The sequence below is a fragment of the Thermobia domestica genome, chromosome 6, assembly GCF_964235325.1.
Source record: "Thermobia domestica chromosome 6, izTheDome1.hap1.1, whole genome shotgun sequence".
Taxonomy (NCBI): domain Eukaryota; kingdom Metazoa; phylum Arthropoda; class Insecta; order Zygentoma; family Lepismatidae; genus Thermobia; species Thermobia domestica.
In genome coordinates, this window is record NC_137459.1 from 264664835 (window position 1) to 264678825 (window position 13991).

General features: G+C 48.1%; 1 protein-coding gene across 1 annotated transcript; it reads left to right on the forward strand.

Moving 5' to 3' along the window:
* The first annotated feature begins 12949 nt into the window (after nt 1-12949).
* On the forward strand, nt 12950-13642 carry LOC145687541 (uncharacterized). Its single transcript, XM_081761003.1, has one exon. The coding sequence runs from the start codon at nt 12950-12952 to the stop codon at nt 13640-13642; it is 693 nt and encodes a 230-aa protein (XP_081617129.1).
* The last annotated feature ends 349 nt before the right edge of the window (nt 13643-13991 follow it).

A 13991-nucleotide genomic window follows, 5' to 3' on the forward strand; every position in this document is an offset into this window, starting at 1 on the left:
ATCACCACATAACTACAAACAAATAAAATTAACAAATGAAAGCATATGTTAAATTGTGGCGGTGATGGAGGGCGCAGTTACCGTCATTTAAACCTATCCGTGCACGCTTAAGTTTAACGGGAATGAGATGGTAAGCCATGTCGCTGATGGATGACTTTGTTGCCCCTGCTTATACCGACACAAATGTACTATTTCTGGGAATGGACATATTACATGGAGAGCAAAGTGCAGAGCGTGAGTGCCAGGTGTACTTGTCGGTGATAGTAAGGCTACTGTGGTGTCTGGTGTGACGGAGGCAGTACGGACTGGGGTAGGGAATTGACGGTCAAGCCGCCCCTGTCTAAAGTAGGTCCCCTTTGAAGATCTCGCCCACACTTGCTGCGAGGTTCTTCCATCTCGTGTAAGACCGATTACCCGCAAAACGTGCGGGTCAGACACTAGCCAGACACGTGCAACCGAATGGCACTAAAAAGCGGCCGGAGCGGGGGATATGGACCCCTTACTAACCCTTTTATATACGGAGAAAAAAGTCATGTAAAGATGGGCAGGTGTGACCGAGTGCGAAGAAAGTGAAGGTCGGCAATTATGAGCGAGTGCGAAAAAAACAAAGTAAAAGTCGGAAATTATGAGCACAATGTCGGCAACTATGAGCGAAAAAAATAAAAAGTACACCACCTGAGGTGACGTAGATGCCCCGGAGGTCTCGTCCAACCGACAAGTCGAATCCTCCAAGCAAGGGCTAAGTGTCAACAGATCGCAGCGTGGCAACTGCTCTACCGTTCACAATACCCCCCCCCAGGTATCTAAGTCGCTTACAGAGGATTCCACCTCTCAACCTTGAACAACTCCTTGGTGTAACTCACGACAGAGATTCTAAGGATCAATATCGTCCTTACAATACATCTGCCGCAAACCATGGGACATGTAAAGTAAGACGAGCCTACCCCTACGCTTCGCGTAGTAAATACACTTTCAAATGAGGGACGCCAGATACCGTTGCTTTCCCTAAGTCGGATTCTACCTCCCGGCGTCGCGATGTGGGGCCCCCATCGCCCAATTCTTCGGAACTGCAATCAGCCACTGGTCCTCCAGGTTGGGGGTTGTGCCGGGCCGATCACCGGCATTTAAAACCTGCGATCGAGCGTAGTTACAAATAAAAGCCTAGAATGTGGACTGCTCTTTTAGAAGACAACCTTGCAATGGACTGGTTTTGATTGGATTTTCTTGGATGACGCTGGACCCGGGGCCGTGGGATGGAGGAGTGCAGCGCATGCGCACCCAGCAGGACCGGAAGGAGTGATGCCCTGAAAGGGAATGTTGGGAGTCTGCGGTGCGGGAATCTCCAATGAACCATTGGTTCCTCCCCTTACACGGTGGGACGTGGGTCCTCTCAAAAGTACCCATCAGTCGGCGGTGCAAGTGGCTCTGCCTCCTTGTCATTTTGACTTGGTGTCACAGCTTAGCTTGCTGACAAGGGTCATGCAGGTAGGACCTGCCAGCATCGTTGGCCGCTTCAAACCATGACGCGTAGCCATAACTATAGAAAGCCCAAAATCCTCTCAGCTTCCCCATCAACCACCCTCCCAAAACAGAGTGAGAGAGGAAAAGCTTGGTCTTGCACCAAGGTATTTAATTGTTAAAGATAGATCAAGTGATACCGTTGGAGAATTAAGTAAATTGTCTCCGTTCATAGTTCATCGACAACTTCATCACATTGCCACAGGAACGTTTCCTCCTGGCCATATTCGCAAAATACGGAATGGGACGCTCCTTGTTCAGACACCAAAACAGTCACAATTACTTCTTGCTAGTACGCAGTTAGGACCTGTTCCTATTCTGGTTGAGCCTCATCAACAACTAAACACTAGCAAAGGAGTCATCACTTGCTTCGTTTTGCGAGAGTTACCAGAGGAGGAAATATGTGCTGAACTTAAGGACAGCCATGTCACAGACATCCATCGCATTACAACGAAGAAACATGGTACAATACAGTCCACGGATTCGTATGTCATTACTTTCGTTTCACCTGACCTTCCAACGCATTTGAACGTTGCTTTACCATCGATTGAAGGTCCGCCCGTACATACCATTACCGTTACGGTGCTTTAACTGCCAACATTTTGGCCACTCAGCCCCTTCTTGCCATGCCTCTGCCCTCTGTGACAATTGTAGTTCTGCAGCTCATGGTCTGGCCCCATGTGTGGCCCAATCGAAGTGCACTAATTGTAAAGGTGACCACCCAGCCTGGTCCCGTGACTGTACTACTTTTCTGGCTGAGAAGAAGATCCGTGAATTGATGGTAATCGAGAAGATCTCCGCCGCTGAGGCTAAACGAAGACTACAGCCAAAACTCAACTTCGGCACCAGTTTCTCTTCGCTTCTAAAGACCAGCAGATCCCAAGGTACCCAGACAGTCAATTCTGCTACCCAAACTGACGTTGAGGTTCCCAGTGCGCCAGTCTCTTCCAAGGCGTCCCGTACCACTACTTCTGTGAACCCAGGACTATCTCGCACGAAGCACCGATCATCATCTGCTTCGCAGCCTAAGCTTCCCTTGAACGATCGTTCGCCTCAACGAATTGTTAAGCCCATTCCTGCTTCTCAGCCTCCTGCCGCTCCGGCAGCTGGCTCTATCTCGTCTGCTCCTACTCCCTCCATAACTCAGTTTTTGAAGCAGTCAAACAGCCAGCTTCCTACTAAACCCCTCACTAAGAAGGAACGAAAAAAAAACAGCTCCAGGCTCAAGCTTCCAAAGCTGTCTCTCCCTCTTCCACTGCTTCTTCTACCAAGGCATCGAAGAAATCTTCACGCACAAACTCTTCTAGCCCACCTGGGGCGAAGAAACAGAAGCATACGTCACGTAGTCCACCTAGTGATGACGAGTCTCTTATGGATGATATGGTGGAGGAGGAGCTCGATGATTTTACCCTTGTGGAAGGCCGTGAAAAAGGCAAGCGCAGTACCTCGCTTCTTGTTCTCGATGCTTGTTGAACATGTCCCTTCTTCAATGGAATTTAAATGGCTATTCCACTCACTACGAGGAATTTAAGCAGTTATTGGCATTGTTTCATCGTATCATATTCTGTGTTCAGGAAACGCATTTTACCTCTACTAGCAACTCAGCTCTCTGGTTACACTGTATATCGTCATGATCAGCTTACTGCAGGTCGTGCAGCAGGTGGTGTAGCAATTGGGGTCTCTGATGCTTACCATTCTGCTCTCATCCATGTGAATAGTGCTTTCCAGCTTATAGCTGTTCGTGTCTTCTTAAGACAACTTGTTACTTTTTGTTGTATCTACCTTACGCGTCATGACGCCTTTACTGCTGTCGATCTTGAACAGATTGCTCGACAGCTTCCATCCCCATTTGTGTTTGTGGGTGACTTTAACTCGTACCATGCACTGTGGGGCTCTCCTCGTACTGACCCACGAGGTCAAGAGATTTCCACTTTCCTTGACAACACTAACTCATTGCTCCTCAATGATGGCAGTCCCACACATTTTACTACTGCTACTGGTACCTACTCTCATTTGGACCTCTACATTTGCAGTCCTCAACTTGGTGTCCATCTTACTTGGCGCGTGCATGATGATCTCTGTGGCAGTGACCACTTTCCTATTCTTGTGCATGGTCTTCCGCTCATCCATTCTGCTCCGTTCACTGCCTACAATCTCCGTCGAGCAGACTGGGATCATTTTTCCGCCACTTTTCATTTCACTTTAGACCCTCGTTTTACTGTTGATGGTCATTGTGAGGCCTTTCAGCAGAGTATCCTTGCAGCTGCACACGACTCTATTCCTATCTATGCTGGTTCCCGGTGTAAACGCAAAGTTCCTTGGTGGTCAGAGGAGATTCGTGACGCTATTCTGGCCCGACGTCGAGCACTACGTACTTTTCATCGTGCTCCTACAGCTGATAATTTGGCTCAATTTCGACTTCTTCATGCTCGAGCTCGCTATCTGATTAAGCAGGCTAAGCGTCATAGCTGGCGCACTTATGTTTCTTCTCTTACTGCTGGCAGCCCCATGACAGCGGTCTGGTCGCAAATTCGTCGTCTACAGGGACATGTTTCCTCCGTTGCGGTTCCATCCCTTATTATCGATGGTGTAATGGTCACTGATCAGGACAGAATTGCTGCTGCGTTAGTTCGTCATTTTGCGGATGTCTCTAGTTCTACTCACTACTCAGCTGGATTCCTCACTTACAAACAACGCACCGAACGTACGCCACTTCAGTTCCGCTCTGCAACTGCTGAAGCTTATAATTTGCCTTTTACTACTGCTGAACTTGCTGCTGTTTTGGATTCTACGAAGGACACGGCACCTGGTCCTGATGGCATCTGTTATGCTATGCTCCGGCACCTGCCTGACGATGGCAAGCAACATCTTCTTGACCTGTACAATCGCATCTGGCTTTCAGACTCCTTCCCCGATGCCTGGCGTGAAGCATACATTATTCCTATTTTGAAACCTGCTAAACCTGCCACGTCCAGTGGAAGCTACCGCCCGATCGCCTTGACTAGCTGTCTGTGTAAACTTTTGGAGAAGATAATCAATACCCGCTTAGTCTGGTTTCTTGAACACGATGGTCTCATTTCCAATCTTCAGTGTGGCTTTCGGCGCTTCCGTTCCACTACTGATCATTTGGCGCATCTTGAAAGTGCTATTCAGGATGCATTTCGTCATCAAGAACATCTGATAGACATCTTCTTTGACCTTGAAAAGGCCTATGACACCGCTTGGCGATATGGCATTTTGAGGCAACTCCATCTCTGGGGCTTACGTGGCCACTTGGCTCTCTTCATCCAGAATTTTCTCCAACAACGTTCTTTTAGAGTCAAGCTTGGAGCTACTCTCTCTGCTCCGTTTCCACAAGATAATGGCGTTCCACAGGGTAGTGTGTTGAGTGTCACTTTGTTTGCTGTTGCAGTGAACAGTGTGATGTCGCAGCTCTCCCCTTGTGTTCATGGGCTGCTTTATGTGGATGACTTTACTGTCTACTGTCGCTCACGTGATCTCCGTACAGTTACTCGCCAGTTGCAGTTAGCGCTCAACCACCTTCACCGATGGTCTACCACTACTGGTTTCAGCTTTTCTCTCACCAAAATACACTGCGTACATTTTTGTCGCCTTCGTCACTGTGCGTATGATCCTGAGCTGTTCCTTGGCTGTTCTCGATTGTCCTATGTGGATCATGTTCGTTTTCTGGGCTTGGAGTTTGACGGACGACTTACCTGGGCTGTTCACGTTCGAGACCTAAAGTACCGCTGTCTCCGCTCTATGAACTTACTACGTTTGGTGTCCCATCTTTCGTGGGGTGCTGACCGTGTGGTGATGTTGCGACTATATCGTAGCCTCATCCGCTGCCAATTTGATTATGGCTGTGTTGCATATGGTTCTGCTCGACCTTCCATCCTACGTCATCTGGATTCTGTTCATTATCTTGGCCTCCGTTTGGCGTTTGGAGCTTTTCGAACTAGCCCTATTCCTAGTCTCTATGTCGAGGCTCATGAACCATTTCTTTCCCACCGTCGGGACAGCCTGCTCCTGCGCTATTATATTCATTTCCGTGCCCCCTGCGTCGGGATGTGGCGCCCCCATCGCCCAGTTCTTCGGAACTGCAATCAGCCACTGGTCCTCCAGGTTGGGGGTTGTGCCGGGCCGATCACCCGGCATTTAAAACCTGCGATCGAGCATAGTTACCAATATAAGCCTCGGATGTGGACTGCTCTTTTACAAGACAACCTTGCAATGGACTGGTTTTGCTTTTGGATTTTCTTGGATGACGCTGGACCCGGGGCCGTGGGACGGAGGAGTGCAGCGCATGCGCACCCAGCAGGACCGGAAGGAGTGATGCCCTGAAAGGGAATGCTGGGAGTCTGCGGTGCGGGAATCTCCAATGAACCATTGGTTCCTCCCCTTACACGGTGGGACGTGGGTCCTCTCAAAAGTACCCATCAGTCGGCGGTGCAAGTGGCTCTGCCTCCTTGTCATTTTGACTTGGTGTCACAGCTTAGCTTGCTGACAAGGGTCATGCAGGTAGGACCTGCCAGCCTCGTTGGCCGCTTCGAACCATGACGGGGAAGCTGAGAGGATTTTGGGCTTCATTTAGTTATGGATACGCATCAACTACCCACCCAGGACAGAGAAAGAGAGGAAAAGCTTGGTCTTGCACCAAGATATTTAATTATTAAGGATAGATCAACAGAAACCGCTGGAGCATTAAGCAAATTGTCACCGTTCCTAGTACATCGTCAAATTCATCACATTGCCACAGGAACGTTTCCTCCTGGCCATATACGCAAATTACGGAATGGGACGCTCCTTTTTCAGACGACCACAGACAAACAGTCAAAATTACTCCTCGCTAGTACGCAGTTAGGACCTGTTCCTATTTTGGTTGAGCCTCATCGACAACTAAACACTAGCAAGGGAGTCATCACTTGCTTTGATTTGAGAGAGTTACCAGAGGCGGAAATATGTGCTGAACTTAAGGATAGCCATGTGATAGACGTCCATCGTATTAGTACAAAGAGAAATGGTACAGTACAGCCCAATGATTCTTACATCATAACTTTCGCTATACCTGACCTTCCAACGCATTTGAACGTTGCCTACCACCGTTTGAAGGTCCGACCGTACATACCATTACCCTTACGGTGCTTTAGCTGCCAACATTTTGGCCACTCAGCCCCTTCTTGCCATGCCTCTGCCATCTGTGGCAATTGTAGTTCTGCAGCTCATGGTCCGGCCCCATGTGTGGCCCCATCGAAGTGCACTAATTGTAAAGGTGACCACCCAGCTTGGTCACGTGACTGTCCTACTTTTCTGGCTGAGAAGAAGATCCGTGAATTGATGGTAATCGAGAAGATCTCCGCCGCTGAGGCTAAACGAAGACTACAGCCAAAAGTCAACTTCGGCACCAGTTTCTCTTCGCTTCTAAAGACCAGCAGATCCCAAGCTACCCAGACAGTCAATTCTGCTACCCAAACTGACGTTGAGGTTCCCAGTACGCCAGTCTCTTCCAAGGCGTCCCGTATCACTACTTCTGTGAACCCAGGACTATCTCGGACGAAGCACCGATCATCATCTGCTTCGCAGCCTAAGCTTCCCTTGAACGATCGTTCGCCTCCACGAATTGTTAAGCACATTCCTGCTTCTCAGCCTCCTGCCGCTCCGGCAGCTGGCTCTATCTCGTCTGCTCCTACTCCCTCCATAACTCAGTTTTTGAAGCAGTCAAACAGCCAGCCTCCTACCAAACCCCTCACTAAGAAGGAACGAAAAACACAGCTCCAGGCTCAAGCTTCCAAAGCTGTCTCTCCCTCTTCCACTGCTTCTTCTACCAAGGCATGGAAGAAATCTTCACGCACAAACTCTTCTAGCCCACCTGGGGCGAAGAAACAGAAGCATACGTCACGTAGTCCACCTAGTGATGACGAGTCTCTTATGGATGATATGGTGGAGGAGGAGCTCGATGATTTTACCCTTGTGGAAGGCCATGGAAAGGGCAAGAGCAGTACCTCGCTTCTTGTTCTCGATGCTTGTTGAACATGTCCCTTCTTCAATGGAATTTAAATGGCTATTCCACACACTACGAAGAATTTAAGCAGTTATTGACATTGTTTCATCCTACCATATTCTGTCTTCAGGAAACGCATTTTACCTCTACTAGCAACTCAGTTCTCTCTGGTTACACTGTATATCGTCATGATCAGCTTACTGAAGGTCGTGCCGCAGGTGGTGTAGCAATTGGGGTCTCTGATGCTTACCATTCTGCTCTCATCCATGTGAATAGTGCTTTCCAGCTTATAGCTGTTCGTGTCTTCTTAAGACAACCTGTTACTTTTTGTTGTATCTACCTTACGCGTCATGACACCTTTACTGCAGTTGATCTTGAACAGATTGCTCGACAGCTTCCATCCCCATTTCTGTTTGTGGGTGACTTTAACTCGTACCATGCACTGTGGGGCTCTCCTCGTACTGAGCCACGAGGTCAAGAGATTTCCACTTTCCTTGACAACACTAACTCATTGCTCCTCAATGATGGCAGTCCCACACATTTTACTACTGCTACTGGTACCTACTCTCATTTGGACCTCTACATTTGCAGTCCTCAACTTGGTGCCCATCTTACTTGGCGCGTGCATGATGATCTCTGTGGCAGTGACCACTTTCCTATTCTTGTGCATGGTCTTCCGCTCATCCATTCTGCTCCGTTCACTGCCTACAATCTCCGTCGAGCAGACTGGGATCATTTTTCCGCCACTTTTCGTTTCACTTTAGACCCACGTTTTACTGTTGATGGTCATTGTGAGGCCTTTCAGCAGAGTATCCTTGCAGCTGCACACGACTCTATTCCTATCTATGCTGGTTCCCGGTGTAAACGCACCGTTCCTTGGTGGTCAGAGGAGACTCGTGACGCTATTCTGGCCCGACGTCGAGCACTACGTACTTTTCATCGTGCTCCTACAGCTGATAATTTGGCTCAATTTCGACTTCTTCGTGCTCGAGCTCGCTATCTGATTAAGCAGGCTAAGCGTCATAGCTGGCGCACTTATGTTTCTTCTCTTACTGCTGGCAGCTCCATGACAGCGGTCTGGTCGCAAATTCGTCGTTTACAGGGCCACGTTTCCACTGTTGCGGTCCCATCTCTTCTCATTGATGGTATTATGGTTACTGATAAGGATCGAATCGCTGCTAAATTGGGACGTCATTTTGCTGATGTATCCAGTTCTACTCACTACTCAGCTGAATTCCTCACTCATAAGCAACGCATCGAATCTACGCCACTTCAGTTCAGATCCCGGACGGTGGAACCTTACAATCTCCCTTTTACTCCTGCTGAACTTGCTGCGGTCTTGGCTTCTACGAAGGATACGGCATCTGGTCCTGACGGCATCTGTTATGCTATGCTCAGGCACCTCCCTGATGATGGCAAACAACATCTACTTGAACTGTACAACCGTATCTGGCTTGAAGACTCCTTCCCTGCAGCCTGGCGTGAAGCATACATTATTCCAATATTGAAGCCTGCCAAACCTGCTACTTCTAGTGGAAGCTACCGCCCAATCGCCTTGACAAGCTGTCTGTGTAAACTGTTGGAGAAGATGATCAACGCCCGATTAGTCTGGTTTCTTGAACACCATGGCCTCATTACTAATCTTCAGTGCGGCTTTCGACGCTTCCGCTCTACTACTGATCATCTGGCGCATCTCGAAAGTGCTATTCAGGATGCCTTTCGTCATCAAGAACATCTGATAGCCATCTTCTTCGATCTTGAAAAGGCCTACGACACTGTTTGGCGTTATGGCATTTTACGACAACTACATCTCTGGGGCTTACGTGGCCACTTGGCTCTCTTCATCCAGAACTTTCTTGCACAACGTACTTTTCGAGTCAAGCTGGGAGCTATTCTTTCTGCTCCATTTTCACAGGAAAATTGTGTTCCCCAGGGTAGTGTGTTGAGTGTCACATTATTTGCTGTAGCTGTGAACAGTGTGATGTCGCAACTCTCCTCTACAGTTAATGGGTTGCTTTATGTGGACGACTTTACTATCTACTGTCGCTCACGTGACCTCCGTACTATTACTCGCCAGTTACAGTTAGTGCTTAACCGTCTTCACCGCTGGTCTTCCACTACTGGCTTCTGCTTTTCTCTCACCAAAACACACTGTGTACATTTTTGTCGCCTACGTCAATGTGCTTACGATCCTGACCTATTCCTTGGCGGTTCTCGATTGTCCTATGTCGATCATGTTCGTTTTCTGGGCTTGGGGTTTGACCGCAGACTTACATGGGCTGCTCATGTTCGGGAACTGAAGTATCGCGGTCTTCGCTCCTTGAACTTACTACGTATGGTGTCTCATCTTTCGTGGGGTGCTGACCGTGTGGTGATGTTGCGTTTATATCTTAGCCTCATCCGCTCCCAATTGGACTATGGCTGTGTTGCATATGGTTCTGCTCGACCTTCCATCCTCCGTCATCTGGATGCAGTTCATCATCTTGGCCTTCGTTTGGCGCTTGGAGCTTTTCGAACCAGCCCTATTCCTAGTCTCTATGTTGAGGCTCATGAGCCATCTCTTTCCCACCGTCGAGACTGCCTGCTTCTGCGCTATTACATCCATATTCAAGCCTTACCTGCCCATCCTTCGGCCTTTGCACTTGAGGCTGGTGCTCGCTACGCCAGATATCAAGCACGACCCACTGCTACTCGGCCTTTTGGCATTCGTGCTCTAGACCTTGTGGCTTCATTAGGACTGGAAGTTCCTGCTATCTGTCCATTGGCCTTCCTTCCTATTCCTCCGTGGACTGTTCTCCCACCAGTTGTCAGTTTTCATTTACTGCAATTTAAGAAGTCTCTCACTGGCAATCAACAGTTCTGTCAGGAATTCTTCTCTTTTCTGGAGGCGTACCGTACCTACGATATCTTCTACACAGATGGTTCGAAGTCTGACGATTTTGTTGGTTGTGCCTTTGTCACGGCTGACCATGGCGCTGGCTTGAAGCTCCATCCTACTACCAGTGTGTTCACTGCTGAATTGGTTGCTATCCTGGAGACCCTGCATTATATTCGTCGCCGCAATCTTCGGCAGGTTCTTGTCTGCTCTGACTCCAGCAGCGCTTTATGTAGTCTTACCGACGTGTCAACTGCGCACCCTATCGTTCAGCAAATTCTCCTCTTCTGCCATTCCTTACATCTTGCAGGTTGTGACGTCCAGTTTTGTTGGGTGCCTGGCCATGCTGGTATTCCAGGTAATGAGCATGCTGACCGTGTTGCCAGAGATGCTGCCCTTACAGGCCCTGCCTATTCAGCACCGCTCCAAAGCTCTGATCTTCGTCCTGTGATCGATCGTCTTCTTCTTCACCGCTGGCAGACACACTGGGATGAGCAGATTCACAATAAGCTGCATGCAGTGAAGCCCCACCTTGGAGTCTGGTCGACGAGCTCCCGATCATCTCGCCTGGAAGAACGGACTTTGGCACGCCTTCGAATTGGACATAGTCACCTCACCCATGCACATCTCCTGCGACGTACGCCTCCGCCTGTGTGTCGTAATTGTGGTCAGCCCCTGAGTATTCGTCACCTCATAGTGGACTGTGTGCCTCTTGCTCCTGAGCGAGCTCGACTTGGATTACCAGCCGATATGGCAATCTTGCTGGGCGATGATGAATCCATGATCCAGAAAATTTTCAATTATTTGCAGAATCTGCATGTTGTGAATGTTCTGTGAGTGCATTTCTCACGTTTGTTTTTAATTAATTTATTTCTGATTTTATCTACTATTTCTTAGCTTTCATGATTTTATGCTTGTCATAGCATTTCCTTGCTTTTATTCTATTACTGCACTGTTATATTCCATACTAATTATGGGCTGCCCTACGTGTGTTCACCTATTGCCGAGCTGCCCCGGCAGAGAAGATTAACCTGTCATTGTGTACTAACCAGTCCTAGTCTTTATGTATTGAGTTTGCACATTTTCTAAATGCTATGACATTTTACTTCATCAAAGTCCTGCCATTTTAGCATGCTCCAGATACCTTTTATTTTATTTTTTTCTGCACTACTATTTTTTTTCTTCTTCTTGATTGCTTTTTTTTTGTTCCTGTCAAAGAAGGGTGCAAAAGACCCCGTTGTCGACGCGCCCACCCAAACAATTTCAATCAATCAATCAATCCTTCCCATTCCTCCATGGACAGTTCTTCCACCAGTTGTCAGCTTTCATCTAACGCAATTTAAGAAGTCTGTTACCAGCAATCAACAATTTTGTCAGGAGTTCTTCTCTTTTCTGGATGCGTCCCGTACCTACGCTGTCTTCTACACGGATGGTTCGAAGCATGAAGATTCTGTTGGTTGTGCCTTCGTCACGGATGATCATAGCGCTGGCTTGAAGCTCCATCCTACTTCCACTGTGTTCACTGCTGAATTGGTTGCTATCCTGGAGACTCTGCATTATATTCGTCGACGCCATCTCCGACATGTTCTCCTGTGCTCTGACTCCAGCAGCGCTTTACATAGTCTCACGGATGTGTCAACTGTGCACCCTATAGTTCAGCAAATTCTACTCTCTTGCCATTCCTTACGACTTGCAGGTTGCGATGTCCAATTTTGTTGGGTGCCTGGCCATGTTGGTATTCCAGGGAACGAGCGTGCTGACCGTGTTGCCTGAGAAGCTGCCCTTACAGGACCTGAGTATCCGTCACCGCTTCCCAGCTCTGATATTCGCCCTGTAATCAACCGTCTTCTCCTTCAGCGCTGGCAGACAAACTGGGATGAGCAACTTCAGAATAAATTGCATGCTGTCAAGCCGCGACTTGGTGTTTGGGTCACGAGTTCTCGTCCTTCAAGACTGGAAGAACAACGATTGGCACGATTACGTATCGGGCACAGCCATCTGACCCATGGCTACCTGTTACGTCGTCAGAACCCGCCTTCCTGCACCCAGTGTGGTGCATTCCAGACCATCCGCCACCTTCTTGTGGAATGTGTTCCTCTTGCTCCTGAGCGAGCCCGCCTTGGCTTACCTTGCTTGGATACGATGTCCAGATGATCCAGCGAGTTTTCACGTACTTGCAGCTTTTGCACGTCTTGCGTGATTTGTGAGTGCATTTCTCAAATGTCTTGTAATTAATTTATTTCTGCTTTTATCTACCGTTTGTGTTTTTTCATGGTGTTTTTATGCTTGTCAAATCATTTCCTTGCTTTTATATTCTTTACTGCACTGTCATATACATTACTAATTATGGGCTGCCCCATGTGTGTGCACTTATTGCGGAGCTGCCCCGGCAGAGAAGATTAACATGCTGTTGTGTACTAACCCGTCCTTGTGTTTGTGTATCGAGTTTGCACATTTCTTGAATGCTATGACATTTTAATTCATAAATGACCGAACACATTTTGCATACTCCAGACTCTGTTTTTACTTAATTTTGTCCGTGATACAATGCTCTTATGTTGTTGGGTACTTCATTTTACTGTCAGAGAAGGGTGCAAAAGACCTCGCTGTCGACGCGCCCATATAAACTCTTTCAATCAATCAATCTGCATTATATTCGTCGACGCCATCTCCGACATGTTCTCCTGTGCTCTGACTCCAGCAGCGCTTTACATAGTCTCACGGATGTGTCAACTGTGCACCCTATAGTTCAGCAAATTCTACTCTCTTGCCATTCCTTACGACTTGCAGGTTGCGATGTCCAATTTTTTTGGGTGCCTGGCCATGCTGGTATTCCAGGGAACGAGCGTGCTGACCGTGTTGCCAAAGAAGCTGCCCTTACAGGACCTGAGTATCCGTCACTGCATCCCAGCTCTGATATTCGCCCTGTAATCAACCGTCTTCTCCTTCAGCGCTGGCAGACAAACTGGGATGAGCAACTTCAGAATAAATTGCATGCTGTCATGCCGCGACTTGGTGTTTGGGCCACGAGTTCTCGTCCTTCAATACTGGAAGAACGACTATTGGCACGATTACGTATCGGGCACAGCCATCTGACCCATGGCTACCTGTTACGTCGTCAGAACCCGCCTTCCTGCACCCAGTGTGGTGCATTCCTGACCATCCGCCACCTTCTTGTGGAATGTGTTCCTCTTGCTCCTGAGCGAGCCCGCCTTGGCTTACCTTGCTTGGATACGATGTCCAGATGATCCAGCGAGTTTTCACGTACTTGCAGCTTTTGCACGTCTTGCGTGATTTGTGAGTGCATTTCTCACATGTCTTTTAATTATTTTATTTCTGCTTTTATCTACCGTTTGTGTTTTTTCATAGTGTTTTTATGCTTGTCATAGTCTTTCCTTGCTTTTATCTTCTTTACTGCACTGTCATATACATTACTAATTATGGGCTGCCCCACGTGTGTGCACCTATTGCCGAGCTGCCCCGGCAGAGAAGATTAACATGCTGTTGTGTACTAACCCGTCCTTGTGTTTGTGTATCGAGTTTGCACATTTCTTGAATGCTATGACATTTTAATTCATAAATGACCGAACACCTTTT

What these genes read in the sequence shown, in the direction of transcription:
- LOC145687541 (XM_081761003.1), top strand. Translation starts at nt 12,950, where the DNA reads ATGTTGTTGGGTACTTCATTTTACTGTCAGAGAAGGGTGCAAAAGACC.